This window comes from Arachis hypogaea, chromosome 18 (assembly GCF_003086295.3).
Source record: "Arachis hypogaea cultivar Tifrunner chromosome 18, arahy.Tifrunner.gnm2.J5K5, whole genome shotgun sequence".
Taxonomy (NCBI): Eukaryota; Viridiplantae; Streptophyta; class Magnoliopsida; order Fabales; family Fabaceae; genus Arachis; species Arachis hypogaea.
Window position 1 is genome coordinate 130,440,419 of NC_092053.1, and position 16,881 is coordinate 130,457,299.

General features: G+C 30.8%; 1 protein-coding gene across 1 annotated transcript; it reads left to right on the plus strand.

Annotated features, from left to right (window-relative positions):
- Positions 1-1,900: 1,900 nt before the first annotated feature.
- On the plus strand, positions 1,901-16,668 carry LOC114925813 (STS14 protein). The gene is made up of 3 exons (XM_029294964.1): positions 1,901-1,925; positions 4,845-5,264; positions 16,238-16,668. The coding sequence occupies exons 1-3, from the start codon at positions 1,901-1,903 to the stop codon at positions 16,666-16,668; spliced, it is 876 nt and encodes a 291-aa protein (XP_029150797.1).
- Positions 16,669-16,881: the final 213 nt, after the last annotated feature.

Here is a 16,881-nt window from a genome sequence, read left to right on the forward strand (position 1 = left end):
TCAAATCGCTCAATGCGTGTACCATTCCCGGGAATTTATAAGTGCCCAGTCACCCTTACGTCGTAGGGTCAACAGAGTATCGAGTCTCAACCTGGAGCAAGTGGTGGCAAGCCACTGCATCTACCAAGGGAAACTCGTGTCTCAGATAATTCAAATTCATAAGCCATATGAATAATTCATTTAACATTCATCAATATCTAAGTCATTCTCAATATCATCATCATTCGTCAATCAATATCTCATTTCCAAATTCATTCAAAAATCATATTTCAATGTCAATTCTCATCATCTTTCTTTCCATTCCGTTCATCAACAATCCCAAATCAAAACATAATTCTTTCTTTCCTAAATAAATCAATCTTAAAACATATCATGTTTAAAACTAAATCTTTTTAAATAATTACTTCAAACGAAACTTCCAATTTTATAAAATTTTGGCAGCATCTCCTCTAAAACTCGAACTCTGCCACCCTTTTCGGGTTCCATCCAAACATTCCTCAAACCCTTTCTCAACCATTTCCAAATCTCAATCATTTTCAAAAATTCAACCAGTTCTAATATCAAATTATTTCCAAATCTAACCATTTCCAATAATAATTTTTTTTTTGAAATTAAACCAGTTCAAATATTAAATTATTTATAAAATCAAACTAATTCAAAATTAAACCACTTCTAAAATTAATTCATTTTCATATCTCAAATAATTTTCAAAACCGATTCATTTACATTATCAAAATAACTTCAAAACTAAGAAAAATCACTTTTCATAATAATCAACTAAATAACTTTTTAAAATAATTTCTTTTCAACAATCATACCACTCAAGCAATCAAGCAATCAGTCATTAAGTATAGCAAACAACCACATTTATAAGACAATTATAATCACAGACACATGTTTCTCACATTAATATCTATTTATAACAACTCTATAAGATAAAATAAATTTTAAGAAAACCCCAACCTTAGTATTGAAACTCATAGAAATCAAAACTGCAGCAACCAGAACTGCAATAGTAGCAACAACATTAACTCCCCGTTATAACGACAATGACCATAACACCAAGAAAAGCGGTAGATTCAAATCGATCGGAGCGCAACAAGAATGGTACTGGAAATTACAAGTTAAAGCAAAAGCTCATAATCAAAACAACAGAACAAAATAGAAGCAAGACAAATTCAAGAAAGTAAAAGCCAAAAACCAGATTGGTACCAAGGTAATGTTACCAGCGAATTTGAGCAGTTCCGGAAGTGTTTCTCCAGCGACGGCAAGCTATGGCGAAGGCTGAACAAATGTTAGAAATGAGTAGGGACATTGGCGAGTTGTAGCAGGACCAGAACTAAAACAGCTCGGAAAAAGCTTGCAAAGGCGGCGGTGACTTCGGTTGGCACCAACGATGGCGGTGGAACCTCTAGCAGCGATGAGAACGGCCGTCTCCTTCCTCTCGTGCTCGTTTTCTCTCCCAGTTTCATTTCTCTCTTCCCTACGCGAACTCATCTCTTTCCGCGGCTCTGCTTCGACGGCGGCTCCAAGGTGGACCAGCGGCGGTGCGATGCGGTGGGAGTGACGACTGCGACGCAGTGAGCTTCCCTCCTCTTCTCTGCTGCGTGACTTCTCCGCTCTTGCTCGGCAACAAAGGCAACGGTGGCAAGCTCGAGGATGGCAGCGGCTTAACAGAATGGCAACGACGGCCGGGCAGGGCGCGGCAACAGTGGCGTCGCGGTCCACTAGCTTTGGCGCGTCTTCTTCTTCCATCGGTGCTCCCTTCTCCCTCTTCTCCCTCTCCGCTTCTCTTTCTCTCTTCTCCTCTGTTGGTTACCTTTCTTTGTTTGGTTTTTTCTTTTCTAGATTATGCTGAATGTTGGATTTGTGTGTGTACAGAGGAAGAGGCGAAGGGGGAATGGCAGTAGGGTTAGGGGAAAAAGGTGAGTGGCAGTGATGTGAGTGTGGGTAGGGGTTAGGGTAAAATTAGGATTAGAGTTAAATTTGGGGATATATTTGGACTAATTAGGGTTTGATAATTTTAATAAATTGGAGCATAGAGTATTAATTTGAAATCTTATTTAATTTTTTAAAATTATATTAGAAAAATATTATTTAATTATCAATTGCTATCAAGTATTCTAATTTAAAATTAGAGATAATATAATTTATTTTCTGTTTATAAAAATTAAAGTATTAAATTCTAAAATCTTAATTATTTAAATTAAATCATATAAAATTCTTATTCTTTTACAACTGTTAAATTGTATAATTTAAATATAGAAAATTATTCAATAATTATGAGATTAAGTAAAATTTTTAATTCAATTATCAAAACTTAATTTAATTAATTTTAATAAAATAATTTTTAAAAATAAAATCTTTTATGAATAAATAAATTGAAATTAACTCATAATAATATTTTTTTATGAAAATCCTAGGTCTTACACAGATCGTTAAGTGGTCGCACTCCTGACAAAAGTCGCTCATCATCTCCTGAAGTCGTTTAACTATTCGATGGTCGTAGATCTTCTTGATTATCAGATCATGTTCTTTATCCCATATAAATTTCAATTGCACAAAGTGATTCAACAACATTAGTTTGTCGAATAAAATACAGTTCAAACATAGTTAATTTAACAATATTGGGTTCTTACCACCCACTTTTGAAACCATCACTCTTTAATCTCAGCAGGGGTCTTCGTGTAGCTCGACCATGCGGTGTCGTATATTGACTTAATGACCTCGGAGATCTCCTGTGTGCATGGATTGTTGTTTGATGCAAACCTATCAATGAAAAAAATTAATATTAACAAACACATAAAAACACATAAACGTTAACAAATTCAAAATAGATTGTGGATAAAAGACATTGAAATAGCATGTACTCACGCCTACATGCCATCAGGCCATATCCTTCAGTCGTATGACGGGTAGTGGTGGAGGAGCATCCTGCTGGGACGCAATAAACGAATCACCCACCGCGGCTTCAGCAACTCTCTCGTCACGGAGATGGGTTAGTGCAAGGAGAGGAGGGAGGCGGGACAGGAGGCATCGGCGGCGGTGCTGACGCAGCGGCGACGGGAGAAAAGGGGCAGAGAGAGACAGAGAAAATAGGGTAGAGAGAGAAGAGATTTCGAAATGAAGGGGAGAGGGTTTGTAGTTCAGTTTTAGGACGCGATTACCGTCGGATAACTCCAATGGTAACGCGGTGCGGATCACCAAAACTCGGCGTTTCAATAAACGTGTCTACCGTCATATTTTTTCGCTGGTAAATCCGACGCTAAATTTGACGCGCTATTTGCCTTGTTTTCCTATCAAATATTACCGGTGACTTTACTGTCGGAAGAGATAATCCGCAGGTAATTATTTGGCATGATGAATCCCACACTAAAATCGTCGCTAAATCCATAGGAAAATCTGATGCTAATGTGCTATAGTAAATCCAACGGTACTCAACGTATTTTTTGTAGTGTATCGTTGGAAAACTTACAATCCAACGATAACGTTTTTACAATTTTACCCAACGAATATATTGTCGAATCTACCGGCAGTAAATCTACCGTTAATGTCCGACACTGCATCCGACAATAAATTCAATAGTATTTAACGTTTTTCTTTCGGTGTTGTCTCCTAGTGTAAGACTATTGTATCATGTTCATGATCATTCAAGAACAGTGTAAGTGTGTAACACATGAATGGTTAATGTCACTTATTAGGCCTTTTTTCTGGTTTTAATGAAATCTAATCTTATTTCTAATTGATGTGAAACTATTGTTTATTTTCAAATATTTTGGACAAAAATGGTATTTATAATTAACATTCTTTATTAATGCTTTCTTGATATCCTCCGGTAAATCAATATATGTATAATATATGTGTTATACAATGCAAGTACATCAACATGGCAAGTATCATAACATTGTGCGTATATGAAGATCTAAATACTATACCGAAATAGATGATGTGTGCAAATGGGTGGCACAAAAACAAAACTGCGACTATAAATCCAACTGCGAAGAATGTGCTATAATATCAATTGTTGGGAAAATTTTATAAAGATTTAGTTGACGTTCATTTGGTTGATTTAAGAATTTTTTATGTTTAACTCAATATAAATGAATCAGATGTATTTTTAGTTTTGGATGTTCTGATATTTTGGATAATTTTTAGTAAGATTTTAAATGTTGATTTCCTACGTAGACTCTAATAGTAAAATATTTTGAAAAGGAAAAATTCTACACCAGTTCTCCCTTCTTAAAAGCATAATATTTTGATTTGGTAATATTCAAGCCTTTTTAACCCCCTAGCTATGAAAGAGTCAAGGGACATTGTCTTTATTTAATCATTCAGTTGCTTCAATAATTAAAATACTTGTTATTATTTTTTTTTTTTCTCACGGTATCTCCCAATCTGACAGGTCAAAAATTAATCTGTTGCGGATCTGAGCTCCATTTAAAAGTTTGTCGTTAGCTAATGGGTTGCTACATGTACAAAACAAGAGTCGAATCCCCAACACTTACTTAAACAGACGAGTGAGCTGACCACTCGACCAACCCAAATTGGTTAACATACTTGTTAGTTGTTATTGCCTTTTAGTTCCTCTAATAAATCAATACACACATATACATATATATTCAAGTCCATCAAATAACAACTAGCATATAAAAAATATACTCCCAATTGTCGTATATATATATATATATATATATATCCCGAGCCCCATTAAAACAATAATCCAACTCACCTTTATTTTTGAAATCATTGTAGAAAAAAAAACAAAAAAATGAAACAGTTATTAAATATTTTAGCGGTGTTAGTAATAAGTTTTGTGAGTATAGTTCCATTATTGTGTTCATTAGAACAAGTACCACTAAGCTCTCCACGCGACTATCTTAAATATCACAACGAAATACGTGAAGAAGTTTGGTCTCTTCCGCTGAAGTGGGACACGCAACTAGAAACACATGCACATAATTTCTTGAACACTCACATTAAGGACTGCTTGGGAAGTAAACCTTCAACTACAAGCGGTATTGGTTGGAACATTGCACGTAAATTGGGAAATACAACCTTTTTTGGAACACAGGCTGTGGGGATGTGGGTCAAGCAGAAATTCAAATACGACCGTGGAACCAACAAATGTGTTGGTGGTGACTGTCGTAGCTATACTCAAATTATTTGGAAGCATTCTAAGCTTTTGGGTTGTGCTAGAATCAAGTGCCACAATAATATAGGCACCCTTGTTAGATGTAATTATGATCCTCCCGGTAATATTCCGGGTAAACGCCCAGTTTGAACTTAATACGTACTTTATATATGTTCGTGATTAAAAAAAATTTAATTATTAATTAAAAATTATTATTTTATATTTTTAAAATATTTAATTTAATTTGATATATTTTAATTTTATTTATTTAATTATTAAATTGAATTTTATGTTTATAAGTTTAGAATTTTTTATTTTAATTTAATAAGAGGTTATAAATATTTCATTAATTATTATATAGTAGTTGTAATATAGAGAGATTAAAGGAGTGCCTAAATACTTTTTAGTTTTGTGATGAAATCATGGTATAGATAAATAAAGTTGAGTGAGTTATTCTCTTGTTATATTAGAAAACGGGGATGCTACACATCCATGTAATCATGTAACCAAGTTGGTCCAACACTAAAAAAATTCAATACCATTAAATGAAACGTGAAATACACGCGCCCAATACACACGAAATCGCCCAACGCTTCTTCTCCCCCACGCTTCTTCTTCTTCTCCCGTGCTTCTTCTTCTTCTTCTTCTTCTTCTTCTTCTTCTTTTCACGCTCGTTTACGCACGGAGCGTCTTCTTCTTCTTCGCCTTCTTCTTCGCATTCCTCCTTCTCCTCCTTCTCCTCCTTTTTCGCGTTTCTTCTTCTTCATATGTTTTCTCCTTATCGTCATTCTTTTGTTGTTGTTGTTGTTGCTGCTGTATTTTTTTGTCTTTTCCTCCTTCTCTCTAGTGAAAAAGCAATAGAAGGTGAGGAAGAAGAGTTTTGAATAGTGCAGAATGAACCGAACACAGTACTCATGGTGAACCAAAAACAATACAATTATATAGTACTGAGTGAACGAAACATAATCCATTATATAAAATCAAATTCAAACAGCTTTCTGCAGAATGAACCGAACACAGTATTCATGGTGAACCGAACACAGTACTCATGGTGAACCGAACATAGTACTCATGGTGAATCGAAAACAATACAATTGTATAGTACTGAGTGAACGAAACATAATCCATTATATAAAATCAAATTCAAATAACTCTGCCTACAATTTACGTATTATCAATTCAATTCAATTCAATTCAGTACACCTCCGTCCATTTAATTCAATTCAAATTAGCAATTGCATTCCATTCAATTCGATTCAAAATTGAATAATCTAAACTTTGTCAGTTTGATTCGTTTCAGAAGAGTAATCCAAATCGCTCTCCTGTTTACCAAGAAATTATGAACCCCTAAACACTGAACTCTAAACACTAAAACCAAAACCCTGAACCCCTGAACCCATAAACCCTAAATCCCTAAAACCCTAAAACCTAAATCCTACACACTAAAACCTAAACCCTAAATCCTAAACCCTGAACTCGAAACTTGAAATTTGAACTCTGAACCCTGAACGCTAAACCCTAAACCTTGAACCCAAACCCTGAACACTGAACTCTGAACCCTAAATGCTAAACCCTAAACTCTGAACCCTACCGTAAACCCTAAACCCCTAAAATCCTAAACTCTAAACCCTAAACCCTAAACCTCTAAACCCTAAAACCTCAACCATGAACACGGTGAACCGAAATTAATACACGGGACAAACCGAAAGTTTGAAACACACTGAACCCTGAACCCATAAACCTAAACCCTAAAACCCTAAACCCTGAAACTCTATCGTCATTCTTTTGTTGTTGTTGTTGCTGTATTTTTTTGTCTTTTTCTTCTTCTCTCTCTGGTGAAGACGCAGTAAACGGTGAGGAAGAAGAGTTTTGAATAGTGCAGAATGAATCAAACACAATACTCATGGTGAACCGAATCTTAGCTATGGTGAACCGAAATCTTAATTATGGTGAAACAATTATATAGTGCTTAGGGAAGAAAATAGAACATATTGGTCTAATTTTTGTTAGACTTCTTTCTGCGGACTGAACTGAAAACATGAAAGTGATGAACTACCTCTTTAGTACTTATCGAACCGAAAAGTTACTCACATTTACTCAGAGTTACTCACAATTACTGACACTCACAATTACTCACAGTTACATATTATCAATTCAATTGAATTCAATTCAGATGTAGATCACCTCAGTCCATTCAATTCACTTCAAATAAAATTAGAAATTTCATTCCATTAAATTCGATTCAGAATTCAATAATCCAAACCTCATCAAATTGATTCGTTTGAGAAGAATCATCAAAATTGCACTCATTCAACTGATTTGAAGTTGATTCATTCATTGTTTCAATTCAAAAGTGCAGATCGAAGAAGAAAACGAAGAAGAAGATGAACGACGAATATAATTGCGTTGAATCAATCCAAATCCATAATGCAGAGAAGAAAAACGCGAAAGAGGAGAACAACGAATTTAATTAGGTCAAAGAAGAAGAAAAAGAAGAAGAAAAAGAAGAAAGAGGTTTATGTTGTATGAAAAAGTTTACGTTGAGAAACGTTGATAATGCAAAATAAGGATTCGTTATCTAGGTTATAAGAGGCGCGTGTAAAACAAGCGGGGTGTGGGGCGTGGAGTGAAAGTTACATGGATACCATCCATTTAATTTTTACATGGATGTAGAGCTTTTCCCATTAGAAAATTGGGTAGAAAATTGAGTGAGTCACTTCAATCTAATTTTTGAACTATGGTGTGGACAAGTTAGGTTGAAGAATCCCTTTTTTTTCATCAAGAAATCGAATAAAAAATTGAGTGATTCTCTTATATTTAATTTCAATTTATCCCTTTCATTTCAATGTATACAATACCTCTACACATCTAAGTCTTTTTGACAAACAAGTCCAACCAAGTAGGTTTAAATCTAACAAAAACCAATTTTATTAGTGACAGCATGTAGACATGCTCCAACTCCCAGCGACATCGCATGCCTCTTCTTCTTCGCATTCTTTCTTCTTTTTCGCGCTCCTTCTTCTGCTTCGCGTTCCTTTTTCTTCTCTGCATGCAGTTGCTGCGTTTTTCTTTTCTTTTCCTCTTCATCTTTCTGGTAATTTTTTGTCGTATTATGTATGTCTTCTTTTTCTTTGTTTGATTTTTTCGTCTCTTTTTCTTGTTTTTATTCTTATTAACAGGATAAAATAAGAAGAATTATGAGAATGTGAGACAACAAAAGAAGAAGATGATGATAATGAAAAAGAGGATGATGAGTTTTGAATTATACAAAATTTATTAAAAAATAACCCAAATTTTTTTAACAATAATACCAAAACTTCTTAATTTTGATACTGAAATTTAACTACAAAACACATCTTTTTTAATGCATTATTTTTTTTTCCTTCTTATGATGATGATAATGATGATCAGAGGAGTTTTGAATTGTTATTCTTACTTTTTTAGGAGTATTGCTTCTCATATTATACTTGAATAAACATGCATTATAGTCTTATTTAATTGAATAAATCTAAAAAGTATATTACATACTAAAATATCACAAAATAGCACCCAAATTACATGAATGAATATGTTTGTACTCTATTGCACTCTTATTTAGTTAAATAGATGTAGGTTCACATTTATTGAATTGAATTCTTGTCCGAAACAAAATATACTAAAATTTCTTAATTTTGACACCAAAATATTTTTAAAAAACACAAAAATTTCTTAATTTTGACACCAAAATTTTACTGCAAACACAAAAATGTTATCTTAATGTCTTTTTATACTTCTTATGCTTCAATGAGAACTTCTTTTTTTTCTTCATACTTACTAACTAAAGATAATGAGAAGGAATATATTAATTGGTGTTCTAATCTTGCTAAATAATCATGATGATCAAGATAATGAAGAATAAAAGAAAGAGGAGGAGAGGTGTTTTGAATTGTATATTCTTACTTTTTTTTTTAGTATTGCTTCTCATATTAGACTTGAATGAACATGTATTATAATAATCTTATTTAACTGAATGAATGTAAAAAATAAATTGTGTACTAAAAGATCACAGGATAACACTAAAATTACTTGAATGAACATGTTTGTACTATCTATTAGAATATTATTTAGGTTTACACCGAAATTTCTTAATTTTGACACTAAAATATTGCTACAAAAATATAGAAATCTTTTCTTTAATGCTATATTTTTTACTTTTTTTTTTCTGTTACTTTTACTTCTTTTATGAGCATTGTTTTTCAATTAGACTTAAATGCACACTTATTAGCTTGAAATCTTATATATTAAAAAATTTGAAAGAGAATAAAGGAAGAAAAAAAACTCTATAATTTATGTATAAGAATAAAACGATAAAGACAATGATAACGATGATGATAATGTAAGAGGAGGAAAAGAAAAGAGAAGAATAAATGCAAATGAGAAAGGGAGGAGAAAGAAGAGGAGGAGATGGTGGTGGTGGTAGTGGTAATAATGATAATGAAAAGGAAAGATGAAGAAAAAAATTGAGAATAAAAAAAAACAATAACAGTAGTGATGATGTACAAAGGAAAGAAAAAAGAGCGTAAAAAAAAACGTATAAGCGTGTATGTAAATGATTTAGTTGGATTTAGTTACTAATATAACTTAAATGCGAAATATTATTTTTTTATTCGGTTTAGATTTTTTTTTTATCCTCTTTATTCACTTTATTATTAGAATAATGATATTATAAACATATTTTGGGATCATAGTTCGAGAGCTATATAAATAGTATGCTAAAATAAATATATATATTAAATGTAATAAGTATATAGTTATAAATATTATACATATAAAATTATAGATATTAAATTAAATAAGATAATTTTAAATTTAAAAATGCTTGATAATTAAAGGAAATTAGTTGAAAACAGTCAAAATTTACTTTATTAATTATTTATTAATAATAATTAATAAATACTAAATTAAATAAAACAAATTTTATTTTTTATTTTTTTTGTTTCTTTAGTATTACCATTTTAGATTATTATCTCTCTAATATTATCCGAATATTATCACTTCATTTGTCTTATGTGATTTTTTAATTTTCTATTTATAATTTATAGAAATAGAAACCATGTATCCTCTCGATAACTTTTGGTTTAGATGGTAGAATTATCCTCAATTCAAGAACCATTATTTTTGTTTTTAATGAATGAATGATAACGCACCAAAAGGAATAAGCAGTATGTGAATTATCATCTCTTCCTTCAAGACCTGCTCAAAGACTCAAAGTCATAGGCCTTTCTTTCGGTGTTTGTAAAGTTTTTTTTTTTTTTTTCCCTTTAATTTAGATCTATCTTATAGTATTGAAGGCTAAAGCAAACATTCTTTTACTTTGAATGTTTAACCAATTTTTAAATTTTTCGCAAGTTAATGCCGGCGAGTAGTGATATTGTGGAGTTGGAAGGAAAAAAAATAAAATTTCAAAAAGAAAAAAATAATTGATCTTAGGTACTACAATGTTGAGTTCTTAATTAAAATCAAATAATAAATAAAATTGAGTAAAGTATCATTTTTGTTCCCAACGTTTGGGGTAAGTCTCAAAGTTGTCTCTAACGTTTCAAAACTGACCTAATGTTGTCCTGCCGCTAGAAATCCGTTAACAAAATTGACGGCGGGACAAAATTGAGACGATTTTAAAACGTTAGGGACTTAAATAAGACGAAAACATTAGGGACAAAAATGATACAAAGCAATAAATTTTAATTTTATCTTTCAATAATATCAATTTTTTACTATACATAGTATTCAATTATTTTTTAATCACATCTAAGTAAATTACACTTAATTATATTATTTTTATTTTAAATAAATTATTTTTTTATAATTTTACTCTTAAAGATTATTAGTTATCAATGAAATGTTTGTAAAATGACTAGTATATAAACTTGTAGAAAAGAAAAAAATAATATATATACAATAAAATATAAATTATACTTTTTGTCTCTAATATATCAAAATTCTTTAAAATTATAAAAAAATAAATTTATTTAAAATGAAAGTAATGTGGTTAAATGTAATTTATTTAGATATAATTAAAAAATAATTGAATACTATGTACAGTAAAAAATTAATATTATTGAAAGATAAAATTAAATTAAAATTTATTTTTATGCATTGTTTTTGTCCCTAACATTTTTGTCCTATTTAAGTGCCTAACGTTTCAAAATCGTCTCAATTTTGTCTCGCCGTCAATTCTGTTAACGAATCCCTAACAGCAGGACAACATTGAGTCAATTTTGAAACGTTAAGGACTTAAATAGGACGATTGAAACGTTAGGGACAACTTTGAAACTTACCCCAAACGTTAGGGACAAAAACCATACTTTACTCAATAAAATTTTATACTAGTTCTCTCTCTCTTTCTTTCTCTCTTTATATATGCCAGATGTATAACAAACTCATTTATTAATATAAAATATATGTTAAAATATATATAAAATATAAATTAAAAATAAATTATATATATATATATATATATATGCACAATGGCTAATTTTAGTAGTATATATATACATAATATTTTCGGTATATACATATATAAAATTATGTAACCGTTCACAAGTCTTTTTGACCCCTCAAGTTCTAAACGAGCCAAGGTACATTGAGCTGCTTCAACAATTAACACACTTTTTATGACCTTTTAAATCCTCTAACAAACTAATGAATATGTACATATTGAAGTCCATAACAACTGGTATTTTAAATTGCCAATTGTCATATATATCCCAATTAATCCTCATTAAAATAATATCCAACACAAAAGACCACCTTTATTTTCGAAATCATCCTAAAACAAAATAAAGAAAAAAGAAATGAAAAGGTTACTAAATGCGTTGTTTGTAAGTTTTGTGAGTATAGTTCCATTGTGTTGTTCATTAGAAAGACTAAACTTTCCAAAGCACTATCTTAAAAATCACAACATTGTACGTCAACATGTTGGGACTCCAGCGCTGAAGTGGGACCGACAACTAGAAAAACATGCTCGCAATTTTGTAAACGCATACAGTGTGGACTGCTTAGTAAAAAAACCTTCAATTAGCAGCGGCATAGGTTGGAACATTGCACGTAATTGGGGCAATGACACCTTTGTAGGAGCACATGCTGTGGTGAAATGGGCCCTTCAGCAAGAAAACTACGACTATGTAACTAACTCGTGTGTTGGTGGTGAATGTCATGCCTATACTCAACTTGTTTGGAAGCGATCTACTCGTTTAGGCTGCGCTGGAGTCACGTGCCACAATTTTTCAGGCATTCTCATTAGATGTAATTATGAACCTCCGGGTAATATTCCAGGTGAACGCCCCTATTAATCAATTGAAGAGTGTTAGGACAACAGGTTTTGTGATTGAGTAATGTTAGTGAATCAGTAGATTTTGTGATTTATAGTTATCACTTAGTTATTAATAATATTTTTAACAGTATGAGATTATATCTAATAATGTAAGATTATTCACTCTTTTTATTAATTAAATATTAGTCAAATTTTAATAAAAATACTAGTTTCTTAGATTTTTTTTAATTGAAGAATACTAGGGTTATTTAATTAGTTATTTTCTAGTTATGGATCATAATTTCTATTACGAAGATAATTAAATAGCATAAAATAAAAAGGTAAAATTATCGATTAATATGAGTTTGCATTTTCGACTACTAAAGATATTTAAAATTTAACATATTGAATTGTCTTTGACAAAGTTAACTCGAAAGGATGCGCCGTTTACTTAAACCTAATGAGCCTTTTGAAGTGTATTGCGATGCTTCGTTGAAAGGTATGGGGTGTGTGTTGATACAACACCAGGACGTGGTAGCTTACATATCGCGTTAGCTGAGACTTCATGAGATGAATTATTCAACTCATGATTTGGAATTGATGGCGATTGTATTTGCATTGAAGATTTGGAGGCATTACTTGTATGGAGTGAAGTTTCGAGTCTTCTCTGATCACAAGAGTTTCAAGTATCTCTTTGATCAGAAGGAGCTCAACAAGTGACAAAGAAGGTGGATGGAGTTGCTGGAGGATTACGACTTTGAGTTAAATTACCACCCAGAGAAGGCGAACGTTGTAGCGGATACCTTGAGTCGGAAGTCATTGACGGTCTCTTGGATGATGATTAAGGAAGAGGAGTTGATGAGCAATTTTGGGAATTATTTAAGATTGGTTGTCGAGGATCTAGTGGGAGTGTATGCCTAAACCAACTACAGATCTCTAGTGACTTCAAGGCCAAAATTTCAAAAGCTCAACAAGATGATCAGGAGTTATAGAAGGTGTTGCTGGCAATCGAGAAGGAAAAGCGATGGGGAGTTTTGTGGGACGGAGATGGAATATGGAGGTATAAGAGCAAGATTTGCGTGCCAAATATTGGAAATTTGCGGCAAGATATCTTGAAGGAGGCGCATAGGAACGGATTCTCTATCCACCCAGGAAGCACCGAAATTATATGAATGAATATGTTTGTATTATATTGTACTCTCATTTAATTGAATGGATGTAGGTTCACTTTTATTAGATTAAATTCTTGTAAAAAAAAAATTATACCGAAATTTTTTAATTTTAATACCTAAATTTTTTAATTTGACACCAAATTGTTGCTATAAAAACACAAAAAATTTTTAATTTTGACACAAAAATTGTACTGCAGACACAGAAATATTATCTTAATGTCTTCTTATACTTCTTATGCTTCAATGAGAGTTTCTTTTTTTCTTTTACTTACTAACTAGAGATAATGAGAAGGAATATTTTTTAATTTGGTGTTCTAATCTTGCTAAATAATCATGATGATCAAGATAACGAAGAATAAAAGGAAAAGGAAGAGGAGAGTAATTTTGAATTGTTATTCTTATTTTTTTTAGGCGTATTACTTCTCATGTTAGACTTGAATGAACATGTATTACAATCTTATTTAATTGAATGAATGTAAAAAATAAATTATATACTAAAAAATCACAAGATAACACCAAAATTACTTGAATGAACATGTTTATACTATATTAGAATCTTATTTAAGTTCACACTTATTGGATTGAATTCTCATCAGAAACAAAAAACACCAAAATTTCTTAATTTTGACAACGAAATTTTTTAATTTTGATATCAAAATAATATTGCTATAAAATACAAAAATCTCTTTTTTAATGCTGTAATTTTTTTCTTCTTATTCTTTTTTTTTTCTGTTGCTCTTACTTCTTTTACCAGCATTGCTTCTCAACTAGACTTGAATGCACACTTATTGAATTGAAATCTTACATGTTTAAAAATTTAAAAGAAAATAAAGGAGAAAAAAAAACACTATAATTTATGTATAATAAGAAAACGACAATGACAAAGATAACAATAACGATAACGATAACGATGATGATGATATAGGAGGAGGATCGCGGAGAAAAAAAGAGGAGAATAAATTCAAATGAAAAATGAAGGAGCTGAGGAGAAAAAGGAAGAGATGCTGATGATGGTAACAATAATAATAAAAAAAAAGAATGAAAACAAGATTAAAAATAAAAAAGACAATAACAACAGCAATGTACAAAAAAAAAAAAAAGAAGAAACGCCAAAAAAAACATATGTACGTATATATAAATAACATGCAGAACATTATTTTTAGATTCTTATTTTTTTTTTGTTTATCCTGTTTATTCACTTTATTATTAGAATAATAATGTATATTATAAACATATTTTGGAGTCATAGTTCGAGAACAATATAAATAGTATGCTAAAATAAATGTACATATTAAATATAATAAATATGTAATTATAAATATTACACACATAAAATTATAGATATTAAGTTAAATAATATCATTTTAAATTTAAAAATATTTGATAATTAAAAAAAATTAGTTAAAAACAACTAAAATTTATCTTATATAGTATTCATTAATAATAATTAGTAAATACTAAATAAAATAAATTTTAATTTTTTTTATCTCTCTAATATTACCATTTTAAATTATTATTTTTTTAGTATTATCAAAATATTATCACTTGATCTCTCTTATGTGATTTTTTTTTAATTTTCTATTTATAATTTATATAAATAGAAACCATGTATCCTCTCGACAACTTTTGGTTTAGATGGTCGGATTATTCTCAAATTTTTTTCTATTATTTATTCTCTGTATCTTTTTATGTGATAGCAAGTAACCGTTCCTGAATTCAAGAACCATTATTTTTGTTTTTAATGAATGAATGGTAACGCACCAAAAGGAATAAGCAATATGTGAATTATCATCTCTTCCTTCAAGACCTGCTCAAAGTCATAGACCTTTCTTTCATTGTGTTTGTAAAGTTTTTTTTTTTTTTTTCCTTTAATTTAGATCTATCTTATAGTATTGAAGGCTAAAGGAAACATTATATTCTTTAACTTTGAATGTTTAACTAATTTTTAAATTTTTCGCAAGTTAATGCCGGCGAGTAGTGATATTGTGGAGTTGGCAGGAAAAAAAAATGAAATTTCAAAAAAGAAAAACATAATTGATCTTAGGTACTAAAATGTTGAGTCAATTAAAATCAAATAGTAAATAAAATTCTACACCATCTCTCTCTCATGCGAGATGTATATCAAAATCAGTTATTAATATAAAATATATATTAAAATATATATAAAATATAAATTAAAAATGAGTTAAATAATATATATATATATATATATATATATATATATATATATATAAATACACAATGAGTAATTTTAGTAGTATATACATAATATTTTTGGTATATACATATATATAAAATTATGTAACCATTCACAAGCTTTTTTGACCCCTCAAGCTCTAAACGGCCAAGGCATATTGAGCTGCTTCAACAATTTTAACACACTTTTTCCCTTCTAGATCCTCTAACAAACAAATAAATATGTACTTTGAAGTCCATCAAATGACAACTGGCATTTAAATTGCCAATTGTCATATATATCCCAATTAATCTTCATTAAAACAATAATCCAACACAAAAGAAACTCACCTTTATTTTCGAAATCATCCTAGAACAAAATAAAGAAAAAAAAAATGAAATGGTTACTAAATAGTTTAGCGTTGTTCGTAAGTTTTGTGAGTATAACTCCATTGTGTTGTTCATTAGAAAGACTAAGCTCTCCAAAGCACTATCTTGAATATCACAACGTTATCCGTCAACATTTTGGGTCTTCAGTGCTGAAGTGGGACCGACAACTAGAAAAACATGCTCGCAGTTTCGTGAACGCAAACAGTGTGGACTGCTTAGCAAGAAAACCTTCAATTAGCAGCGGTATAGGTTGGAACATTGCACGTAACTGGGGCAATGACACCTTTGTAGGAGCACATGCTGTGGTGAAATGGGCCCATCAGCACGAAAACTACGACCATGTAACTAACTCATGTGTTGGTGGTGAATGCCATGCCTATACTCAACTTGTTTGGAAGCGATCTACTCGTTTAGGCTGCGCTGGAGTCACGTGCCACAATCATTCCGGCATTCTCATTAGATGTAATTATGAACCTCCGGGTAATATTCCAGGTCAACGCCCCTATTAATCAATTACTTAATTAGTTATTTTCCTGCTATGGATTATAATTTCTATTATGAAGATAATTGATTAATATGAGTTTGCATTTTTTACTAAAGATGTTTAAAATTTAGTTCAACAATATGATTGATGTACAGACACGAAACACGACACGATATGAGATTATTATGTGAATTTTAAAATTTTATAAAACACGGAGATACGCATATATATAAAATAG

Bases quoted from the DNA above. Each gene is read 5' to 3' on its own strand.
- LOC114925813 (XM_029294964.1), top strand. From the start codon at position 1,901: ATGGCAGTAGGGTTAGGGGAAAAAG. The intron at 1,926-4,844 runs GTGAGTGGCAGT...TGTGTTCATTAG, and splicing joins AGTAGGGTTAGGGGAAAAAG to AACAAGTACCACTAAGCTCT. The intron at 5,265-16,237 runs GTAAACGCCCAG...GTTGTTCATTAG, and splicing joins TCCTCCCGGTAATATTCCGG to AAAGACTAAGCTCTCCAAAG.